General features: G+C 45.3%; 1 protein-coding gene across 1 annotated transcript in view; it reads left to right on the top strand.

Moving 5' to 3' along the window:
- Positions 1-13,308, top strand: part of LOC138568720 (vomeronasal type-2 receptor 26-like) — a 50,208-nt gene extending 36,900 nt beyond the window's left edge. The window contains exon 3 of the mRNA XM_069646503.1: positions 12,389-13,308. Coding sequence (XP_069502604.1) covers positions 12,389-13,308 — 920 coding nt within the window. The remainder of the gene's footprint in view (positions 1-12,388) is intronic.
- The last annotated feature ends 11,311 nt before the right edge of the window (positions 13,309-24,619 follow it).

Genomic DNA, 24,619 nt, shown 5'->3' with positions numbered 1-24,619 from the left:
ATAGGATTGTATGATCTACCAAATCGAAAGCAGCTGAGAGGTCAACGAGTAACAGTAGAGCTGAATTGCCACTGTCTCTAAACTCGTCGACTTGGGTTTTTAGATCGATGAGGGTGGTCTCAGTTCCATGTTGTTGGCAGAAGCCTGACTGTCTGGCTCCTAGCAGGTGGTGTAGTTCCATGTACTTTTGAATTTGCATGTAGGCCACTTTATCTAGTATTTTTAGAAGGAACAGGACTGTTGTGATTGGCATATAGTTGGTGGGAGTTCATGGATCAAGAGTGTTTTTTTTAGTAGTGGGAGTACCCACAATTCTTTGAGGTTAGTGGGGATGGTGCCGGTGGCAAAGGACGCATTGATGAGCTTGGATATGAAAGGTGACAGGTCTCGAGCCACATCTTTGATGAGTTGTGCTAGGTAGAGATCACCCTGGCAGTTGGTTGGTTTGAGAGATAGAATAATTCTTTCCACCTCTATGATAGATACTTTAGAGAAATTAAAACGGATGGGATGGTTTTCTGCGGTTTTCACAGATAATTTAGGTGTGGGTGGAACATTTAAAGATGCTTTTTTGGGGTATTTTATATTGTAATGTGGATACTTTATTAGCTAGTGCGTGTTGGATCTCTGAGCACCATTTTATATCTTTGGTGCAAGTGTCAGGTATTGCAATGGGAGACTCTAGTTCTTTAAGAATAGTAAATAATTTGTTCATATTTTGGTTAGCTTGGGAGATACGGGTGTCGTAGAATTCCTGTTTAGCTGGATTCATCACAGATGCTACTGGTGGTAACTCTGAATTACTATTGCTTAATTCCTGGTGAAAGAACATTTGATTGACCAAGAACTTACCAGGATCTATTTATGTTCATACAAAAATGTGCACTGTTTTGTTTCTCACTTAAAAACAAGAAAAGCACAAAGGGGCGCTGTTGCGCACATCTAAGATGGCCGCCTAGTTCCAGAGCTCCGGCTTCTATAAATCCTTCAAGATACGCATCCTCTCTCAGGGCCGCCCGCGGAATAAACGAAGCGCGTCGATCAGTGGCGTAAGACTGTGGGCACATACTGGGGAAAATTTGGGCCACTCCGCCGGACCGCGTTGAAGATACACCGTCCTGAAGATCCTGCGGATGGAGGCTGGGACATTTGCCGCCTGCGAGTTCCGGGCGATCTTCCCCTGGAGCCGCGGGGGGAGGGGCTGGACCGAGTCGGAGAGGCCGCGCTTCGACCAAACTCCTGGAGGTGATCGGACCAACACTGCTAATGTGAGGGTGCCATGTCGTATATATTGCCGTGCGTGCTGGGCACGGCGAACGCGGTGGTCCCCCCGCCAACGGCCACGTGGTGTGCAGCCGCCATGCTACGTGGGCCACTGTTAATCCGATTCCCGTGCCTGCGGAGCCACCCTTGGCTCCCCTGATATCTCCTGCTGGTGGAGTGCCCCTCCACGTGTGGACGGACGTTAAAAACAAGTAAGAACAAGTGGGGCAACGCATGAGGAGGGTGGACACCCCGAACAGCATCTGCCGAGGAGGGGACATTTTATCCGGCTACAGCCCTCCCTGGGCGATAACCTTTACACACCTCTCCTGCACGATAAGTGTGTCTAAGCTCACTACCAATCCTGTATAGAGTCTGTGCCATACTTTGGGGCGGACAGGGCTGGGGGCGCTGGAAGACGCGGTCTACTTGAATCTACACATGGGCCGATACGAGCAGAAGGGAGCACGCCCCAAGAAAACAGGCCCAATGGACTCCTTTGCAAATTCCCAACCCAGCGGGTCCGCGGCGCCCCCATTGCAACAAGTGGACGGTCATCCTGAGTTGCCAATGGAGGAGAGGGTGGACCGATTGATGGCCATGGTTCAGAACGGCTTCCTAGCGGTGAACACTAAATTGGATGACATAGGGGCAACAATCAGCTCCTTGAAGGCGAGGGTGGACAAGGAAAGCACACGGATTACTGAGGCCGAAGGCAGGATCGCTATCAGTGAAGACTCGATACAACAACATGGCCGCGATACTGCCCAGTTGAAAGGGGACCTCCGGAAAACCCTTGATAAATGCGAGGATTTGGAGGCCCGTTCCAGGAGGAACAATATCCGTTGGTTGGGGTGGCTGAAACCTTTGGCAAAGGGTCTATGGAACGCCAGGTAGAGGCCCTTCTGAAGGAACACCTGGGTACCGACTCCTTTTCGGACCATTTCCTTGTGGAGCGAGCACACCGTACATCGGCGCCTTCGCCCAGGACTGGAGCCCCACCTCATACAATAATTGCCCGCCTTCTCAATTATAGGGACAGAGACGCTATCCTGCGGATATCCAGGGAGAAGGGCACCCTATTCTATGAAAACAACAGAATCCACATATATCCAGACTTTTCCACCAATGTGCAATCACTTAGGAGATCCTATGAGCCCGTCAAGAGACAACTGAGACTCTGCCAGGTCCCGTACTCCCTTGTCTACCCAGCGAAAATGAGGATTAAGCATGGAGGCAGGGCTCATTTTTTTGAAAATCCAACCGAAGCCATGCTCTACATGGAAGCCTCCATCCCTCTACCGACTTGGGATCGGGCCGGGAACCAGAATCTGCCGCCCGGGGGCGCGGTGGAGCCCGACGACCCCGCGGGATTATATATTTTTTTGATGCCACACTGCTATAATGTTTTAAATTGAAGGCCGCAGGGTGGCACTGAATGGAAATGTTTGTTGGAATGGAGCCGTGCAGACTTCCTGGGTCGGTGGTCGTACGAGTGCAGCTCACACGCCCAGGAGTGTTCCTAGGTTATGGTTTTAGGGGTAAATCGTCCAGTTGGGGTTGATGATGCGGTAGGGAGTTGGGAGTGGAATAGGGATACGGTGTTGCCGTGCGGAATGCCGGACTTGTTGGGGGAACCCATGTTTCGGGTTGTTATAACGGTTAAAATAGAGAGCGGTTATGCAGCGGGATACCCATTCTCCCTGCAACAGGGGCGGGTGTGTGGACGTATGCCTAGTCTCAGGTACGACCATGACACAGGTCAATAAGGGCTTGAATGTTAAGCTCCTTTCCTGGAATATCCGGGGGTTAAATAACCAGATTAAGGCGAGGAAGATCACAGCATACATCACACGCCACAACCCTCACATTCTTTTTATGCAGGAGACACACGCGCTTGGGCAGGTCAATACTAAACTTTTACCAAGGTGGGGGTCACACAGGTACTATACAGAATACTCAGCACAATCCAGAGGAGTGTTGACTCTCATACACCCCAAATTGTGTTTTAAATATCAGTCCAGCAAAATAGACCCACAGGGTAGATACGTACTGGTGTGGGGGGAATTGGTGGGGCACCAAGTGCTTCTGATAAATACCTATGGCCCCAATTTAGATGACCCACAGTTTTATTGCACAATACTGGATATGCTATCATCATCTGGGGAGGCACAAATACTCTGGGTGGCGATTTCAACATGATATTGGACCAATCCCTGGATCACTCATCGACTGTCCCCAGAACCCCCTCCAAGGCCGCACTGGTAGTAACACAATTAATGGAACAGATGGGTATGGTAGACGCATGGCGTGCGAGAAGAAATACACCTTTTACTCGTCGGTGCACGACTCTCATTCGCGCATTGGCTATTGGATCGTTAGCCAGTCCCTATCTGGGGCGATCTCCCAATGTGATATACATCCCCATACCCTTTCGGATCACTCGCCGGTATCGCTTGACATTAACTTTAGCGACGTCTCCCCCCCGGCGAGAAGATGGAGGATGGCCCTGCAATCCTAAGAGACCCCAACATATGCAAATCGTTGCATATTGAGATTGCGGAGTTCCTAGAACTAAATGAGGGTTCGGTTGCCACTTATGCCACAATATGGGATGCATTCAAGGCCTGGGTCCGGGGAGCCATCCTGGGCAAGTCGACTGGTATGTTGAAGTCGGTATGTGAGGAACTGGGAGTGGCCGAGACAAAAATTGACTTGTTACAGACCGAGTACAGCATCACACAGGACAAGGGAACCCTGGCGCAAATACATACCACGCTAAAAAAATTCCACAAGTTGGCCCATAGAGAAGTTCTTTATATGGCTGCTCCAGCCAAAGCCCGACGATACGGGGAAAGCAATAAGGCTGGGAGATTCCTGGCCAACATGCTTAGAACTGATAGGCACCATAACCCGATCCCGAGCATACAGACACCGACTGGGGGGACGGTAAACAGAGACCGAGATATTAACTCTGCTTTTACTGAGTTTTACTCCTCCCTCTATTCCAACCACGATAAAAAAAACAAAGAGGGCACGTTTCAATATCTAGATAATCTCGAACCTCCCCACATTAACGGCCGAAACCCGTAATATACTAGACAGGCCAATCACATCAGAGGAGATTGCAGAGGCTATAAAAGCTCTATCGAGCGGCCGTTCCCCTGGCTCGGACGGCCTTCCTGCGGAACTATATAAAGAATTCTCCAGTGAATTGGCCCCAATACTGCTGAAAGTGTGGGAAGAGGCAATGAGCCTGCGGGTTCTCCCAGGAATCGATGCGAGAAGCAATCATCACTGTCCTTTTGAATCCCCGCAGACTGCCACAAGACATGGCGTCCTATCGACCCCTGTCTCTAATCAACACTGACGCAAAAATCTTTGCAAAAGTGCTGGCCACCAGACTCCTGCCATACATGCCGATCCTGGTTCATCCTGACCAGGCCGGCTTTATACCAGCCAGATCCACGGCTCTCAACCTAAGACGCCTATTCAATGTTATGGCACAGATAGACCCAGATGCCAAGGCGGCCGTGGTCGCATTAGACGCCGAGAAGGCTTTTGACTCTGTTTCCTGGGCATACCTCTTTCTGGTGCTGGAGCGATTTGGGCTCGGCCAGTACTATATCAACTGTGTCCGATTATTATATACACAACCGACAGCTAAGGTCCTGACTAACACCACTCTCTCCCCGTCATTCCACCCACACAGGGGGACCAGGCAGGGATGTCCCTTCTCACCCATACTTTTCGCTCTGACCATTGAACCAATGGCGGAATTCATACGTCAGAACCACTCACACAGAGGTCTTAGGATGACCGGCCCCCCTCAGATAATATCACTCTACGCTGACGACACTTTACTATATGTCCGTGACCCCAAAAAAAATGTGCAACACATCATGTCCGACATACATGAATTCTCAGAACACTCGGGTTATAGAATTAATGTACCGAAGTCAGAAATATTTCCCCTTACTGACGGCACGGGAGACCTAGCTGAAATAGAGGGATTTAGACCTGCCCGCACCAAGGTACGTTACTTAGGGATAATGGTCGCCAGAGATAAAACCCTGCTATATACGCACAACCATGGGGAACTGTTGTCAACCCTTTCGACCAAATTTCAGATGTGGGCTAGCCTTCCACTATCCCTGTATGGCAGAGTTGCGCTACTTAAAATGGTGGTCCTCCCCAAGCTCCTATATTACTTCAATAACATCCCACTTTGACCTGGTAAACCCTTCTTCTCGAAACTTAAATCACTCGCCTCCTCGTTTATTTGGAATGGGAAAACTGCCAGGATGGGTTGGGATAGGATGGTTGAGCCTTTCGTGCAGGGAGGCATCGCGGCTCCAGACTTCGAGCTTTATTATTTATGTGCGCAAGCGCAATTTGCAAAGCATTGGTTCGACCCAGAGGACACTGCCCCCCACATATTGATTGAAAAGCACTCTGTTCGCCCAAACAACATGCGCTCAGTCCTTCTTAACCCAAGCTATGGGGACATATGCCTGTTCGATCCGGTATAGACGACCACTCATGCTTGGGCCAGACTTTACAAGAGGCTGGGACTGGAATCCCCCTACGACCCGGAAGTCCCCCTGTGGGATTTCTCCAGCATTTCCCCCACATTTGACCGAGCCCTCCAGCAATCCTGGGACCCTAACAAGCTTTTCACACTACGTGACATGTTCCCGGATGGTGAGTTCTGTGACCTCACGAGCTTTACTGAAGCGGTGGGGAGGGGCCAGCTTAAACGCCTTCACTACTACAGGATGCGGGCTGCTTTCTCGGCGAAGTGGCCGACATTCCCGCAGGAATCCCAGTCCCATGCATTCATTAGGTCAATAGTGTCAATGGACGGTCACGGCAAGGTGGTCTCTATGCTATATTCATTGGTGCAGACCCATTCCCCATCGCGCAACACAATGAGAGAAATCTGGGAACGAGACGTGGGCCCTCAGATAGATGAGGTCCGCTGGGCCCGGTACAGTCAGCTTACTCGATCAGTGTCCATGAATGCTGGGCTCCGGCTGATTCAGTTCAAAGTTTTAAACCAATTACACTATTCCCCTGACAGATTAGCTAAATTTGTGGAAAATTGCACAGGAGCCTGCCCCAAATGTGACACCCCCAATGCGGGGCCTTATCATATGTACTGGTCATGTCCGTTAATTGTGGAGTTCTGGAAGGAATTTTCAGGGCTCCTTGAAGATATCACAGCCATCCCGGCGACTCTCTCCCCCCTGAAATACTTGTTGGGCGATATAGGCGAAGTAAAGGAAACCACGAGGCGATTATTTAACATTTCTTGCATTATTACCAAACGCTGTATTCTTAAATGTTGGAAGTCCTCCACCGCCCCAACCAGAGCCACTTTCTTAAAAGATCTTTGTATGGTAAATGACGATGAGGAATTATTTGTATTGTCGGTTCCGTCACCATGTCGCCCCAAAGATATTTGGTCATTGCTACGCTTTTAACTGTGCGGCCTGGACTCAGACCCTGATGCAACACCCGGGTCCTCGCCTTGACTTGCAATGTCTACTACTCTTGTACTGGTTGTTCTCATGTCTGAAAACTGTGATGTCTTCCTCTTCGCCGCCTCCCTTAAATTGAAGGCTGTAAATTAATTAAGCTATGTTCTGATATGTTTATATTGTATCTTGCTGCTGACCTACTCTCTCAATAAAAATATGTTCTAAAAAAAAAATGCAAGATAAGCACTGTTAAATAACTTAGGGTAATGCTGATGCAAATTTCATTTACAAAGAGTGACCAATCTATAAAGGAGCTACACCTGGGAAGAGACTATTTGATACAAAAAGAATTTGACTGTTGTAACTCAGACTTACTTCTGAATTAGTAGTGGATATTGAGGGGCAAACCTCAGTTCGGCTGGAAATCGAACTTATAATATTACATTCACTGCTGCTTCGATAGGTGTAAATAGGATTTGCGAAAGCCCGCAGGATACCGGACCAGCAGGGAAACTCTAATCCAGGAATCCCTCCTTTATGGTAAGATTAAACTATTATGCCAGGTAATACTGAGTTTCCCTGTGACTATTCTGTTCAAACAGTAAGATTGACAGGGCCCAGTTCAGATACATGATGTAATATTTGTTTCCTGCATACATCCGTTCCGCTCAGCAATCAGGTTGGCTTACAATTCCAATCAAAACTAGGAATTATCCACAACAAGGCGAGCTGAAACATATTGCCTATTACAAGCAGGGATAATGGCCTAAATAGATCCAAGTTAACTTAAACAACCTATGTTTTTAGAGAAATCCCAGCTATATTACACAATATGGACCGTTACTACAGTACCTAGCCGAGTGTTAGGGAAAGTTCTCAAGAATGTGCTAATTTCCCTTAACTTTTGAGACCCCCAGCAACTTTGCTGGATTTATAGGATTTTAATGTTCACCTGGAAAGAGTGTGAGCCTTTTTACCACTCTTTCATGTATTTTGATGTGTGTTTTACTTTTGTGTTCTTTGGATATGGAGTTTTAAAACAACTCCATAGGCATCATCTTTTTGTTGTGTGTCACACAGCACCTTCAGTGCAGTGGCACAGAGATGTCTTTCAGACTTCCCAAGGTTAAAATACCTTCTCTGGGACTGACTATTGTCTACCAGAGCATGTAAAGTTAAATTGACTTTACTACTCTTTTTAAATTTATAGACCCAGCACACACTATCTTCCTATAGTGTGCTGGAGGGGTTGCCTAGCATCCCCCCCGAGTCCAAACACTCATCTAACAGTCAAATGTTACCCTTTCCCTCTTGAAATGGCTGGTGACAGTGGTTTAGAACAAACTACCTTGATTTCTGCCGACCGCGAACACCGGTAGCTAAAAATCGAGCCAGCCATGTTTTTTAATATGGCGCCCAAGACCTATCTGTAAAAACAGACTCCTGTAATTTGTTTTCGCCGTTTCTTTAAGGAAAGGTCCTTCTTGTGTTTAACACTGCGCGCCAAACCAGGTTTGGTCCTTTTATTTGTTGCCCTTTGGCTGGCTTCAGTGCTGAAGCCCTCCTCTGGCGCCTGAGTGTCAGGGGTGGACAGGATGTGAGGGAGGTGCCCGAAACTCCCTTTGCTTAGTCTACTAGGAGACCTGAATGCAAGCAGTGTGATTGGCCTGCTGGGTGAGTGAGAGCTAGGCTGGAATGAATGTGGGAAAACTATTTAAAAGCAGGCCTCTGGGACTTGGAAAGCAGAGTCAACCACTGGAACGAGAGAACCAAAGACGAGCTGAAGGAAGACGACTGCTGCAACTTCTGGTCCACCGGTGAAGCCCTGCTGCAGGTCCGAATTGCCTGAAACTCCCTCGATAGAGAAGCCCTTCAAGGACGACTTCTTCCCTTGACTTTGGGACTCGCAACTCGCAAGTCACCTAAAGACTGTCTCTGTACCGGTCGAATTTTCTTCAGAGTGCTGTTGAAAACCAGATAGCCAGTGAGAAGGATACCAGTTTGTGGTCTTTAAGGCAGTCAGTGCCTCCCATTTCAGGATTGGTTGTGCATTGTAGTGTATTAGATTGTGATATTGAGATGCTCGTGCTAATGGAATGTTTTCCTACTGACTGTGTAAATAAATGTATATTTTTTACCAAGAAACTTTGAATAAGTACTTGTTCGAACCACTGTGCTTCCTAGTCCATTGTACTGCTCACTTTACTCTTGAGATACGTCTGGCTGCTAAGCCACTGTTACCACATTACTGTGTAGTACAGGCTTGTACCAAAGGTGAAATTGTACTTACACTTGTAGCCTTAATTGTGTGTAGTGTTCCCAAAGGGTACTGTATGTGATTCTGCCTAACACCCAGATTGGGTAAACTTTATAAAAGAGGTGAGCGCACTCCAGTACCATTGCATATACATATATATTGAAGTTCTTTTCTCACAACACTAACCACTCAGCTTAATTTAATTAATCACGGATCTCTCACATGCACAATACCCCAACTAAGCACCCAGCTCTTAAACCTTATATCTGCAAGTCTCTGACCATTAACCATTAGTTAGAGCTGATCTACTAATGTTGAATAAGAAATAAAACAGTGATAGAAGTTCACCACCCAACATTGAATCGGTACATAGGTGAAGCATTATCAAGTAATACTTGTGGGAGAAAGTTTGAAGATATACATTTGTCAGCATATGTTTTGTCACAACCAAAAATTACATGCTCTGATTTTCTTGTCTCCTTTTTTCCCTCTTCAATTATGATTATATACTTGTGTCACTGGGGCTTCTCAGGTTTTCCTTAGTGGTTTATTCTTTTCAATACGAATGCATGCTTATTGAAGACTTTCAAGATATACACTGTGTGTCATATTGTCATGTAACACTAAAGATAGTGAAGCCTTGTCAAAGACCATATGGAAGTGGAAGGTCGAAACACATGTTGGCATATGGATATTTAACTTTGAAATGAATTACATGGCTACCAAAGAATGGGATAAAATTACGACTGATAACGGCTACTGTAGAGCTGACCGATCCCACGTGTACAAAATCTAAGTGCTACTCAGCTACTGATTACTTCAGGACATGTGCATGGAAATGGGCGTTTTGTTTATGTTTTGTACTTGCTTATAGACTGTGGGCAAAGCCTATTTACGCCTAACCAAGCAGCAGCCAATCTAATATTAGAAGTTCAATGGGCAGCCAAACTGAGTTTTCCCCACAGTATACACTACTGTGTGGAACTCAGTCAAGCCGCAGCACGAGAGTGTTTGGAACTAATTTACAATGCAACTGTTTTCTACTCAGTCACGCCACAGCATGATTATGTTTTGAACTAATTTAAATACATTATGACAGAATACCTTCTAAAATGTGATGAAGACACTGCATCACTTTTTGTACCATGTGGTAGTACCAACCACGCTTTTAGATATGGTAAACCTGCACACAGAGACTTAATACACAAATGTATCAGATTGGAATGATTGTCCAAATGAGAAATTAATAAATGCTGGGAAAATGTTACAATGAATAACTATTTAGTGAGTGACAAAATACCCAGAGGTTTAATGATTTTAATTTTTCCTGACTTGGCACAGAAATGGGAGGGCAATCTCAATAATGGGTCAAAAGTTACGATTGAATTGGTAGTAGAACATGTGACTTGAGAACACAACCGTATAGTAGTAGAAATTGAAAACCTCAAAAAAAGAAATATCGGAAATGGACACTCAAGAATCTACTGAGAAGAATTATAGACCAATGTATGATATCTTAAAGGAATACCTAGATGAGGTGAAACTATGCAAATCAAGCAAGTTCTTTAGAGATTACAATGAATATATGGAAGATTGTGTCTATACTTTCCAATACAAATATAATGATAATACCAAACCATACTCTAAAGAGAATACGCCAGTCTCTTCACCAGGGAGTTCAGATGTAGATTCAGAACCAGATGGTGAGTGGGCCAGCTATAGTAGTGTCATAGCCAATGATAATCAGATAGCAGAAGGTCCCAAGACCGAGAACAGTTTTTTTTAGAACAAATCAAGAGATATAGGAGAGGGAACCAAAGGACAAATACAAAACAAGTAAGGTTCCAAGATCCAATCGAGATAGATATCCCAACTCATGGAAGAGTAGAAGAGGGAAGAGAGGGGGACAGAGACAATTCACAGATAGACGAAGATCCAACAGGAAGGCTTGCACGAGCGAGCTACAGGGAACAGCAAAGGAAAATGAGAAAGCTTATGTAGCCATTTATTTATCCGACAGAACATTAACACCAGCAGAGACCTCAGTTCTAAATAAGGGATTATTTTTTGCACCATTAATATTGAGTGATCCAGTAGATATTCAAGTTGATTTAATTAAACATATTAGAATGTTGAAGCTTAAGAATGTCTTAATGAGCAGAAGTGGCCAAGCAGAGCAAATGGAGGATAATGTTCCAATTAGTGAAATTACCGTCTCAGATATTCAGAATACAAGTTTGCTCTTTTCCATTGAAGAGGATAGCAAAACTAGCTTGTCTAACATCTTACAAGATCTTAATATCGTACCCCAAAATTTTCAAATGATAGAACTCTGTCAAGAGACAGATGAATACGTCATTCATGTCAACTGCCCCTCTCCCACCCAATACCGTAAAGGTGAGAAATGCTATGCACTAAGGCAACCATATCAGCCTTATCTCGGACAAATACAAGAAGAAATTAACCTGATGTAACTAAACATGGCAAGAGCAAGTGGCCTCACTGCTGGCACACATGAGTACAATATAAATGAAGCAGATGTGCATTCACCATGACGAAAGATGAACGCTAGATCAAACCATGCATTGAGACACAAAGAAAAATGCTTGCATCGTATAGACATGAAGAATATAACATAACCAATTTATACACTGAAATGCAACATGAACGATATACAATGTAGCTTACTAAATGTATGTATAAAATAAGGGCAGGGACCCTCTTTTTTGAAGGGGGCCTGAATCCAGAGGGTTTAAACAGAATTATCGAAAAAGGATGGAGTCAAAGGCTACACTTATCATTGACTCACCGGTGGTCACCTTTTGTAAGCAGTGGGGCTAGTTCAGCATGTGTCAGCTAGCTCTTTAAAAAGGATCACTGAGAGGTGGGAATGTTTACAAACAAGAACAAAGCATTTTATTTACATTCATAAAACCTTGAAACATTTTTTTAAAATAAGGTTGTCACGCATGTCATCTTTGTGCTGTGTAAAACAACTATGAACTTAAAAAATATTGTATTACGTTATACCATCCTTTCAGTGTTGGACATATATTTCACACAGTCTCAATTTTTACTAATTTTAACCCATTTACAAAAAAAGTACCTATGATTTACGCTAGTTTAGCCTTAACTTAATATGGTAGAGGCCTATTTAATTACAAAAGAAGATACTATGAGCAACTCCAATTTACACATGACTTACTAGAATTCATTTCGGAATAACTTCTTAGTGCATTGAATCATTCTCTCCAGGAGAAATTCAGAGTTACTCATAGTAATTTCTTTGTTAATCCACCCCGTTATTTTTGTCTTACTTTTAGCGTTGTCTATGGTAATCAATTCATGTTTCTGCTGAAAATAACAGATTTGTCATTGTCCTCAGATTCTGTAGATTGCCTGAAGTGCCCAGATGATGAGTGGTCGAACAGAAAAAGAAATAAATGTATTCCAAAGGAGATTGAGTTCCTTTCCTTCAAGGAGACACTGGGTTTCACCTTAGTTTTGGCAGCCATGTTTTTTGTCCTCAATGCCACCGGGGTGTTGTGGGTTTTTGTACGGTATCGGCAAACTCCGGTGGTGCGGGCCAACAACCTTCATCTCAGCTATATTCTACTTGCTGCCCTTATGATGTGCTTCCTTTGTGCCTTAATTTTTATTGGGCGGCCTGGGACTATGAGTTGTATGCTACGGCAGGTTATTTTTGGTATATCATTTTCCCTTTGTGTTTCCTCTGTATTGGCCAAAACAATCACAGTTGTCATTGCTTTCAGGGCCACCAAACCCAACAGCAATTTAAGAAGATTGGTTGGTTCAAGGACATCTTACTTCATTGTACTTGTCCCCACCTTGATCCAGTCTGTCATTGGAGTCATATGGCTCTGGACTACACCCTCATTTCCAGAACTCAACATGAAGTCTACCAATGGGAAGATGATTGCAGAATGCAACGAGGGTTCAATACTGATGTTCTACTGCATGCTGTCCTTCATGGGACTGTTGGCATGTGTAAGTTTTATGGTTGCTTTCTTGGCACGGAATTTGCCTGACAGCTTCAACGAGGCTAAGTACATTACCTTCAGCATGCTGGTGTTTGTCAGTGTCTGGCTCTCTTTTATCCCAGCATATCTCAGCACAAAAGGAAAATTCCTGGTAGCAGTGGAGATTTTTGCAATCTTGTCCTCTGGTGCTGGACTTCTGTACTTCATCTTTGCTCCCAAAATGTACATAATTTTCATGAGACCAGACATGAACACAAGGGAGAACATAGTTTCAAAGTCAACATTATCCAATACTAATAAATGATACCTTAAGCTTGAGTAATCGTTGCTTTAAATCTACACATTACACAGTCCTGATTTTGTCCCAAATAAGTAAATTTTTAAATGTATTGCTCAGTTTTCATTTCATTCAAAATAGACAGAAAATTCAATTCAGCATAAACGAAGGTGCTGTTTCAATGTTACTGTGAGATTTCTGATTGTATGAATAGACTACATCAATGGGCAACTACATCCGGTATTGTAGAGATCTTCTTCAATCATTAAAAAATGCCCTTCCAAGCTTTGCTCCATGTCTCTTGAAGCTGTTACCATTGCAGATCACCTTTCGTCTTCCACATCAGTAATGAACTGAATTGCCTTCTGTTCAAAGAACATCTTGGCAATTGCTCCACTCAATCCTAATTCTCTTCACCCACTGCAGAGCTCTACCTCTCCCCTGCCTTCCTTATCCAATCACGTTAGAATGGTGTTTTAACCTACCTGTAGCCCCCGGGATGCGCCACTTATTTCCAGTGCTCTGTTGCTTGCCAGTTCGTTTATCAATGTATCTATCACACACATACTGTGATGAAATGATGAAGTCCCCTTCCAACTTAGATGAATGGCAAGGGGGTGGCGGATCAAGGAGCTGGTGGCCACTCTAAGTCATTGGTTGATGGCCCTAGAAGCGGTATACCATATCCCCAGACCATCTCAACATGGTGCCCACGTTAAGGCAGAGATCAGTCACACACAGGAGCACACACCCCAACACCAAGGAGCACCATAGAGAAAATGTAATTTCTAAACCTCTTGATGATACCTCTAATGTTAGTATTGTTAGTATTGGTACACCTAGAGAACACTTCTAACTATTTGCCCATACCAAAACACTGAGCACGGTATTTTAATCTTTCCTTTAAGGGAAAAATGTTGCAATGTTCACAGCAAATGTGGAAATACACTGGACCTCATGACGAGGTTGACTGTAACCCGCCGGTGCGACCAGGGGGTTGCTGCCAACCCTGTAAAACAGAATCCAGCACCTGACTTCCTGGTGTCACCGGGACATTACAAGTCCCGGTGGCCCGGGATGTCAGGTGCAGAATTTTGTAACTCCCCATTCCCATAGAGTCCCAGAGGACTCTATGGGAGTGGGGAGAGGGAAGCACAGGCACTGTTACTAATGGTGCCAGTGTTTCTGTGAAAAGTCTGCCTACTGGGGTTGCTGCGCCTGAGTGTAATTGCCCCGGTAGGCAAAGTCGTAGTATGGCAGTCCGGAAACTAGGGTGCCGGTAAGCTTACCGGCACCCTTGTTTCGTGACCGCCACACTCGTAATGAGGCCCATTGTTTGTTTTTTTTGTCATTGCTGCTGAAGGAAAAACTTGAGTTGATCAGTTAGATCTATGCAGATTCCACACATTTTGTTTGCTGAATGGACATATCTTTTGCCAATTTTACAGCTTTTTTTAACCACAAAAATCAGGGAGAGACGCCACATTCCTCCTCCTTCCACTGCTCACTGTTCCCCTTTCATATACCGAACACAAACTTACCATCTATTATTTTGTTGTAAAAAAAGCAGCAAATAATTTGGCAAGAAAAATGGCGAAAGTGGCTAATACCATTCTGAGGATACAACATTGCACCCAAACCACAAAAAGAAAAGGAGCGTTGACCACGTGTGGGACAAAAGAAATGAAAAATAATCTCCCACTAGCACCACAAAGTTTACACAGTTAACAGTTCCCTGTGATGAAAATGTTAAATTCACATCGAACAGTTTCCATCATTTAACAAAGGCTTGTCTGATTTTTGATGTATATGCTGTTAATAGCTAGGGACCTAATTCATAGCCGTCATGAACTCCAAAATGGAGGGAAGGTGGCCTCACACACGTTTTGGGAAGTTTTAAAATCCAGGCCAGTTGCAGTTTTTGATGTAATCTCAGGCCAACTCACTTGCAGCCTACCTGACTACAGACACATAGCCCAATGACAGGTAATTCCATGGCACATTACACAGGTGCAAACTATGTGTCTGACGACCACCCATAGGGTAGAAGAGAGCATACTGTAAAAGCCAGCTTGCTCAGTGAAAGGATGTGAGGTGTCGAGAAGGAGCTGGAGAAAGGTGTTTGAGGGAGATTGGTGAGGTATACGTCTTAGGTAAGGAGAGAGAGCTGGGATTAGAGTGTTGATGGATGGAGGAGGAAGTTGCATTATAGGAAGTCTACTACCATCTAGAGAGAGAGTTATTGAGGATCTCAATGCTGAGGAGGTTAGAGGGGGGAGAGTTATCTGGAGAGAAAGAGTTGAGGAAGTAGAAGACGGTGAGAACCACTACCACTGGGGAGGTGAATGAGAAGAAGCTAGAGGGGGGAACAGAGTTACAAACCTGAGGTGGAGTGAGGAGATCAGGGCTACTTAATAGCCAGAGAGATCAGAGAGCTTCAGGCATACTCGGACTGCCTTGTGCAGACAGAAGAGGGGTGAGGTACAAGACGCTGCAATTTCAACAATAGGCAGGGAGGCTATCACAGAGGTAGCAATTATTGGAGTATCCCAGCGAGCAGTACCATGGAAAGCGAGGAGGTCAGCTGAGAGTAAACTCACCAGCACCCTCTCAGAGTCCATGGGAGATTGGACTGGTGTTGAGTAACATCGCGCTCTGTCTCAAAATTCTGGAAGGGGCCGTAATACTCTGTCAAGTCCGTAGTATGTTAGCCCTGGAGGATCCTTACAATGACCACTCTTGAAATTGACTCACAAACCTCAAAAAGTGAAAAAGCAGAGTGTTCCTTTGTCATTATAGCGGGGCCAGGACAAGTCCAGAGAAAGAACTTCGTAGGAGATGTTCATTTAGCTGACTATTCACTATTGAAGAATCCTTATTCTGTTTTTGTTGTGTAAATTAGCTTTATATTTTAAAAAAAATATCTAATGTATGTCAGACATTTTATGGAGCTTGCCACACATTTTGCCCATGATAATACATACATTTATATATACTTTGATCTGTGCTTTTATGGACATGTGCACTGTTCATGCCCCCAAGGATGTCAATGTCACCGGCATCCATTGCCTCCAGAAAATGATATAGAGGGAAGAATCCACAATCTCACAAATTCAACCCGGTGGCTGGAACAGTGGATGATAGATAATACACAATCAGCGGACGCTGTCAAAGCCACTCGAGGCCTTTCCGTGGGTGGTGTTTTTTTTTTTTTTTCAATGCAGGGAGGCAGCAGGGAGCCGTCAGGTTTGCAGGTTGGACACCTCAACACTGCACTATATAACCTGATCAAAACTAACAAACAAAGGTGAAATATCCCATTTCGGTACTGCAAGTCCCAGGGAAAACATTTGTATTGGTTCTTGGAGTTTAAAACATGCACATATGTTTAACGTTTTCAAAAACTCTATTGGAAGAAAATATCCTGTCTTGGTTTTGTGTGTGTGTTGATTTTATGAAAGGCAAATGCCATTCGTCCTGTGCAAGTTGGGTGGTTATTCAAAGCCAATTTAAAGAAATGTGTATATTGCACCTTGATATGCTAATTTCTGGCAACGTCACATTCGATTGCGTTTGTTGATGAGTCCCCCCACTTTCATTTTTAGGATTTGACCCCTGCCCACTATAAAAACCAAACGTTTGACATCAGTTTCGAACAGGACAAACATTAACAACGTTTTATCAACCAGCAATCTATGCAAGAAAACGTTTTACTAGGAAAATCCTGGGGCAGACACATCTCTCTGTTGAAACACTTGTGTATAGGCCTGTTATAAATGCCATATCATATCATACATGAATATGCACCATGAACAGGTTATGCATGCTCCCAGGCCTCAGTACTTTCCTGGAGGACTGCGAAACTCCTTCCTCACAAGTGTCATCTTCAGGTTAGCTGAGTTAGTCATCACCTCCCCAAATAACCTCCCTGGCAGAGGAAGTGAGGACGGCCACTGTTGAGGCCAGAGGCAGCAGCGTATTTATTGAAATGTGTGGACTGGGCCCTGATTCTCGCGTTATGATTGTCTAGCCATCTTTATTAAGATTTAGAGATTTACTCTGCATCTATACAATGTGCTCGTTTTCCTGATAAAATAGGGCACACCCTGGTGATTACCCTTCTCTGATGCATTGGTGTGCCAGCATCCTGGATGCATAGATACATTGATGTGGATCAAGAGCAGGTGAGGCGCAAGCTTGAAACCACACTGTTCACATCAGGGATCTGCGTCCTGTTCATACCAAAGATTGTACTTCTACATTGAATGTAACAGGTGTGAAGTTGACAAAACGGTTTTCATCATTTAGCACAAGCCCACACATACATAAAAACATTTGGGCAAGTTTAATACTGCTAAAGTGAATTAGAGGAATAGAAAACACAAATAACCACACACGCAGAACTTCACTAATGCGTTGTAAGTATGACATGTGTGGAAGGCTCGAGTCTATGTATGCACAGAACTCACACACGTCTTCAAGCAGCCTGGATGCCCCTGCTCTCACTTAATCTTTGTGACTGTCTCTGTCCTTGGGAGTTTGTATTTCTCTTTTAGATGTTATAGGACCATTGGGTTAAAGAGGGAGAGGCTCTTGCATCATAAATTATGTGGCATGACTCATGCCGACAAATCCAGAAATGGGGTGGGAGAGCACACCCTCTCTAAGATAGCGAGCCGATGTGGGAAATAGTGGTCACAAAAATGTGAACGAGTACTAGGGGGCAACACACTTCAAAGCAGGCCCATTATTGCTGCAATGATATTTTGCTCCATGTGCCAGGCCTGTTGGTGGAACAGGGTGTGCAGGTTCAGAAGGCTGTGAAACCCTTTCTTCACAAGTAGCTGGCAACAGCAGCACAAAGAGGAAACAAGCAAGATACTGTGGAATCTGTTTCATGTCACCCCTAACTTTGTGAATATTTTGGATATTCTAATGATACATATTTAAACATATTTAAAAACCATTCACTCTAAACTGTAAACTGTAAACTCTGAACCATTAATTCTATATAACTCGTAGCTCTATTTAACAGAACTAATGTTAACAGTTGTAACTGATCATGAAAACCGTGACTTTATTAAACCACTTTAAATGTGCTTTAGCGTTTTTAAAATAATGAAAATGTTCTAGAGTACTTAGTCACAGAGCAGATTTGTCATAGAGGGATGGGAAGTGGAGGGGGTTGTAATTAATTAATTTTTGTCTCCCACTAGCACAGCTATCAAACCATGTTGGCGCAGTCTGTGTTTCTAAGAGAAGTTGTTCCTTCTGCTTACCAACCAGACTCTTCGCTACTGTCTCGGAGACAGTGAACAAGAAATGCAGATGAATACTAGATGGCAGTAACAAGTGGAGGTGGAGGGTGTCTGTTTCCAGCTTTCAACTGCAGCTGGACAATGCAATGTCTGTGGACATGAACAGTCAGGTGTTAGTATTGTAGCAAAACAGAAAGGTGATGGCTGGAAGGTTTTGAATTAATCATAACCACGGGCAAAGCTCTGGGCAACCCTCCAGACCATCGTTTTTCAGCCTGCCAAGCCATTACAGAAGGGGAAAAACCATATGCAAATCCGGCTTGGTCCTACCCCAAAAGGGGCAGTCCAGCCGAACTGCTAGGTCACATCCCTTCTGCACGAGACCACAAGCATCCCCAGACATGTTTCAGCCTTTTTGGGCGTCATCAGTGAGGAGTAGCTTGGGTCTCTAGGTCCGGCAGACTCAGGACCCACGTCTGGGCATACCCGTCCCACTCAGGGTGACTTTAGCAAAACAGAAAGGTGATGGCTGGAAGGTTTTGAATTAATCATAACCACGGCAAAGCTCTGGGCAACCCTCCAGACCATCGTTTTTCAGCCTGCCAAGCCATTACAGAAGGGGAAAAACCATATGCAAATCCGGCTTGGTCCTACCCCAAAAGGGGCAGTCCAGCCCGAACTGCTAGGTCACATCCCTTCTGCACGAGACCACAAGCATCCCCAGACATGTTTCAGCCTTGTTGGGCGTCATCAGTGTGGAGTAGCTTGGGTCTCTAGGCCCGGCAGACTCGAGACCCACATCTGGGCATACCCGTCCCACTCGGGGTGACTTTAGCAAAACAGAAAGGTGATGGCTGGAAGGTTTTGAATTAATCATAACCACGGGCAAAGCTCTGGGCAACCCTCCAGACCATCATTTTTCAGCCTGCCAAGCCATTACAGAAGGGGAAAAACCATATGCAAATCTGGCTTGGTCCTACCCCAAAAGGGGCAGTCCAGCCCGAACAGCTAGGTCACATCCCTTCTGCACGAGACCACAAGCATCCCCAGACATGTTTCAGCCTTTTTGGGCGTCATCAGTGAGGAGTAGCTTGGGTCTCTAGGTCCGGCAGACTCGGGACCCACGTCTGGGCGTACCCGTCCCACTCGGGGTGACTTTAGCAAAACAGAAAGGTGATGGCTGGAAGGTTTTGAATTAATCATAACCACGGGCAAAGCTCTGGGCAACCCTCCAGACCATCATTTTTCAGCCTGCCAAGCCATTGCAGAAGGGGAAAAACCATATGCAAATCCGGCTTGGTCCTACCCCAAAAGGCAGGGGCATAGGAGACACATAAAATCTGGGCAGGACAGGGTACACGGTGGCGACTTTGCTTTATTTATTTATTTATTGTGTTTTAGTCAAAGAACTCGACTTTTCTAAAAATTAAAATAGCAGTACGTGTTAAATTACAAATATCATCACTGTATACAACAAGAGAAAAGAAGAAAAGAAAACAGAAAAAAATAAAGGATGCAGCAGCAAAGAACATGTATTTATATATTGCATTTCTGGATTTGTCATCTGACTATGAGCTCATGGTAAGGGAGAGAAAATAACAATTACTTCCAGTGGGCCACAGCTATGACGCCAGCTCGTTAAGAGGCAGATCACCTGTAAGTGGATTCCTGACAAATAAAGGAGTTGCAGCCTTTTCTACCAACTGCAAGTTGCTACTTCTTTTTGTGTGGGGCAAGGAGACATGTGTGTCTCTTTGAATGGAAGGATGGGGGTTTCAAAGAAAGAGGAAATCTTGATTGTACCTCTGAGTAAGCTCTGTTATTGGAGTAGAGGGACCAGGTTGTGATGTTGCTGCTTTGACTGTCCTCCGGGGGTGGGGGATACAGCAAGCAAGGAAGAGGAGCGATTGCAAGCCGACCCCCTTATAAGCACTCCCCAGGTCCCTGGGGGATGCCTAGTAGGTGGGATGTATGTGTACCCAGGGGGGTGGCCAGAGGGGCAGCCCGCTATGTGGGCTGCCCCTCTAGCGCCCCTGTGAGGGCCGGGCCAGCCTCTCACGATGAGTCTGGTCCCTCTTATTCCATCTCATGCTGGCTTTAGAGCCTAGCCTTTCTTTGCCTTTGATATTCCGAATGCAGAGCTGGACTCTGTTCCTTTCTCGTTTAACATTTGCTGCAAAGCCTGATCTATTTGATTCTCTCATATGTTACTAGGACGGCAGAGCATAGGTCCTCTGCCCTGTTACACTATTCAAAGATCCCCTCTGGTCTTTCTTTGCCTCTCCCTTGTCTCACTGCTTGCTTGCTCAATACATACTTCCTTGCTTGAACACTCAACATATTCTCCCTAACACAGCAATGGCAGCTGCAGTCTGTCTTAACTTCTATTTGTTCTGTGCCTTGAATTGGCCTCTTATTTCCACTTTACTGTCTGCCGGGGAAAGGCATTTGCCAGTCACTGCCATAATGGTTCTACCTGGCCATAAGAGGGCAACAGCTAGCCAATATTGGAAGAACATGGCATATTATGCCAGAGGCTGGCAACTGTGTTCCTAATGCCTGCACAAGAGACAACTCTTGTCTATGTTTCTAACAGTAATTCAGTCGATGAAGAAACGCAAGAACACACATATTGCTTATAAATGAAGGGGATGTTGTCCCACTTGGATAAGGGATTTTGATCACGCTAGGAGCTAATTTCCATCTACAATTAAGTGATTACCTTTTGAACTTCTGGCTTTAAATAATGTTAGCATCACCTGGAAAGCACAGAGGTTGCTCAACAGGGTTCCTGGAGCACGAGGGGTACCCTACTCGTGGGCATGGATGATTGGAGGGCGTTCTTGCCCTGGTTCGGAGCCTGGCTCTTACAGCCATGATGGGGCGAGGGGCCTATTACTTTTGGTCTTACGTACCCTTTGAGGGTGGGCAGACATTGCCTCCTGCTTTGGCCCACTAACAGCTCTGCTTTTCAACTTTATCACACATACCTATCAGGTGACATGTAACTCAATGCTACTAATGTTATCAGCCTCGGAAGTGTGGAATCCTTTGCCACATCAACTAGGGTACAGGCTTGCCACTTGAGACTTACCCATGTCTGAGTCGGCATCTGTCGATCTGTGGGGTAGACACACAGAGAAAGAGCAGGGCACGGTGCCCTTGTGGGTTTTTCACACTTCTTCCTGGGGGTGGGCACAATTCACTCCGCAGAGAAAGTGGCATATTCTGGGCAACATTCTCCCACTTTGACAATGTCACCCAAAGAGCTAAATTGGCCATTTGAAATAGCTCTGTCGATTTATTTTTGTGCAATCCACACTGATGGGTTTAAGCACCTGTTTAATGTGAGATTGCAATTAAGGGCATTTGCCAACACACTCAAGAAGCACAGGGCACCCTCTTACCAGCGACATGCCATGCTCACTCATTCTGATCACGAATTGCCATTTATCTGGGGTCATGTTAAAAGTATTTATTTATTTATTTATTTATTTATTTATTTATTACATATGTAGTATACGCAAAACCCACAAGCATCAAGGAGCAAAGTAAACTGCATGGAGTGGATCACTTCCATTGGCGCAAGTTTTAACTTTTCCGCCACAAAATGGAAGATTTTAGCATACAAGGCAGTTGAAATCACATTGCTTTTCCACTCTGGAAGAGTGTAAATACCTTGCGCAATTAGAGATTGCTGGCGGAATTGACAATGGCTTCCTCTGGACTCTGCCTGCTTTCACCAGGTTTAATTTCCAAGGAGATCCCAGAGGAATCCCTTTCCTTATTTCCAACATGAGAATCCATGCTGGCAGTAAGGCAGTATTTGACTGGTGGAGTGGGAAACACATGAGGTCCTGGTGCGTCCACTCGGCTCCCGAACTCCACCAAGAAAATGCACGAAAATCCAGGCCAATTAGAAAAAGCGACAATAGTGTTTTCCATCACCTTTTCTGAACCAATTGACCTGGAAAATGCTGTGTTGCATCAGAAGCTGAATGCATATTAACCCACCTGAAGATTAAGCCAGGTGCTGAACACAGGTGTTACATATACCTGTGCACAATCTGCAATTGGAGCATTAACTCACTGAGCTACCTTACAAATTATATCTCTTCTGGGGCTTTACCATCTTAACCCCTTAACTGCCATGGGTATTTCTGCCAAGGCCTTTTTTGGTGATTTCGGTATGTCGCCATTCAATCCCTTGTAACTCTTTTGTTACATAAGATATCTCGGCCAAATTTGGCCCCTTTTTTTCCCCAAATGTAGGCCATCGTAACATTTCAGACTTTGCCGGGGATTGAGGGTAATAAATTCTGGGGTGATTTGCGTGACTCAGACCTCTGTGGATTTCCACGGGTGTCCTCTTTTCGGAAATGCATGAGGTTCCCTATTTTCCTTGGCGGCTTCGGCACTATAGGCCCAAATCTGTATGTTGTCCACATGAGTAAAATCTGCTCTGCCGAAAGGCTTGGGAATACCAGTGGGTTAGCCTTTTCCCTTTGCGCCCAGGTAGGTGCACCCACACATGTGAGGTACTGTTTTCATTGGGACACCTGTGGGAACGCAGGATGGTAGGACATGTGTTGTTGGCGGCGTGTTCCGGTGGGTGTCCAGAGTGAAATGTCTGAAAATTGTGTTTTTTTCCACCAAATTTCAGAGACGTTGCTGGGATAGTTACATACTGAAAGAACAGCCTTGCTGGGTCTCGGAACCTTCCCCATAGGTACAACCGCCACTCCACAGACACCTTTTGTTAAGACCGTACCACTTACTTGTTGATTGGTTGTTGATTCTGTTTTGGCTTGACACTTAACCAGTGTTTCCTTTACAGTGGTTCGGGGTTCCACGAGTACCGCAGTTCCGGAAGAACATCTCCCACCTGTGGCCTCAAAGGCTGTACAGAAAGTGACTTTGATTCTCTTTGTGCGGCACTTGTGGACAGAGGACTCTTCGGCTACACGACAGTCAAGACACAACAGACTGTGAAGCCATCCTGTCGTTTAGCTATGGAGGGAGCTGCGGATGACCCCTTGAGGCCATAACCGTGTTACGTGCGGACATGGCCACAACAAATACAGCATTCACCAACGCTTGGATACCATCCAGAGTGCTAGACACCCTCTACCCTCAGATGCTGAATTTGGGGATACCCCACCAGGCCCCCCGCCCGTCCAACCTCCCGTTCCACCCATTCCTAACCCCATCCCCGTAGTACTGCCCTCTCCTTTTCCTTTGGCCGCCCCAGAGAGGTATCATGGGGATCCCGGCAAATTCAGAACCTTCCTGAATCAATGCAAGTTGCATTTTTTGTGTAGACCCATGGCTTTTCCAGACTCCACCTCTAAGGCAGCCTTTACTCTTTCTCATTTAGCAGGCACTGCTGCTGCCTGGGCCAATCCACTCCTGGAAAACGACAAACCAGCCCTTTACGATTTTCATCTGTTGGTCACTGAGATGTCCCGAGTGTTCGATACGCACCATAAAGTCCAGTCCCGAGACCTGAAACTCCTGGACCTGGGGCAGGGTAGGGGGTCTTTAATCGAATACATTACTAAGTTCAATCAGCTTGCAGCCGAGACTTCCTGGCCTGAATCCAAAAAAGCTGTTGTCTATTATCGCGGCTTAAATAACGCCATGAAGGATGCCCTTGTGGTTGTTCCCTCCTTACCGACCTCTTACCATGATCTAGTCGATTTAACTCTGCAATTGGATGCCAGACGTTCTGAACGTAGGGCTGAGGCCAGTTTCATGCACACCACTGCCCCATCTCCTTCCACCTCGGCCCCCTCAAACACCAGTTCCGAACCCATGCAAATCGGGGGCATCAGGAGCCCGATCACACCCATAGAAAGGGAACGTAGGAGGGTGGACAATGCTTGCTATTATTGTGGTCTACCCGGACATTACGTGAAGGAGTGTCCCTGTCGCCCCAAGCTGAAACCATCGGGTTTTCGGAGTGCTCGACCCTAAACTCGGGGACCGGGTTGAGCGCTCCTTGTCATACCCCGAACCCTGTGTTTGCTTTCGGTCGCATCAGACGCATATATGTGCAGGCCATTCTACAACCCACACCT

This window comes from Ambystoma mexicanum, chromosome 2q (assembly GCF_040938575.1).
Source record: "Ambystoma mexicanum isolate Mex_15411 chromosome 2q, UKY_AmexF1_1, whole genome shotgun sequence".
Classification (NCBI taxonomy): domain Eukaryota; kingdom Metazoa; phylum Chordata; class Amphibia; order Caudata; family Ambystomatidae; genus Ambystoma; species Ambystoma mexicanum.
This window is presented reverse-complemented; position numbering and strand designations above follow the sequence as displayed.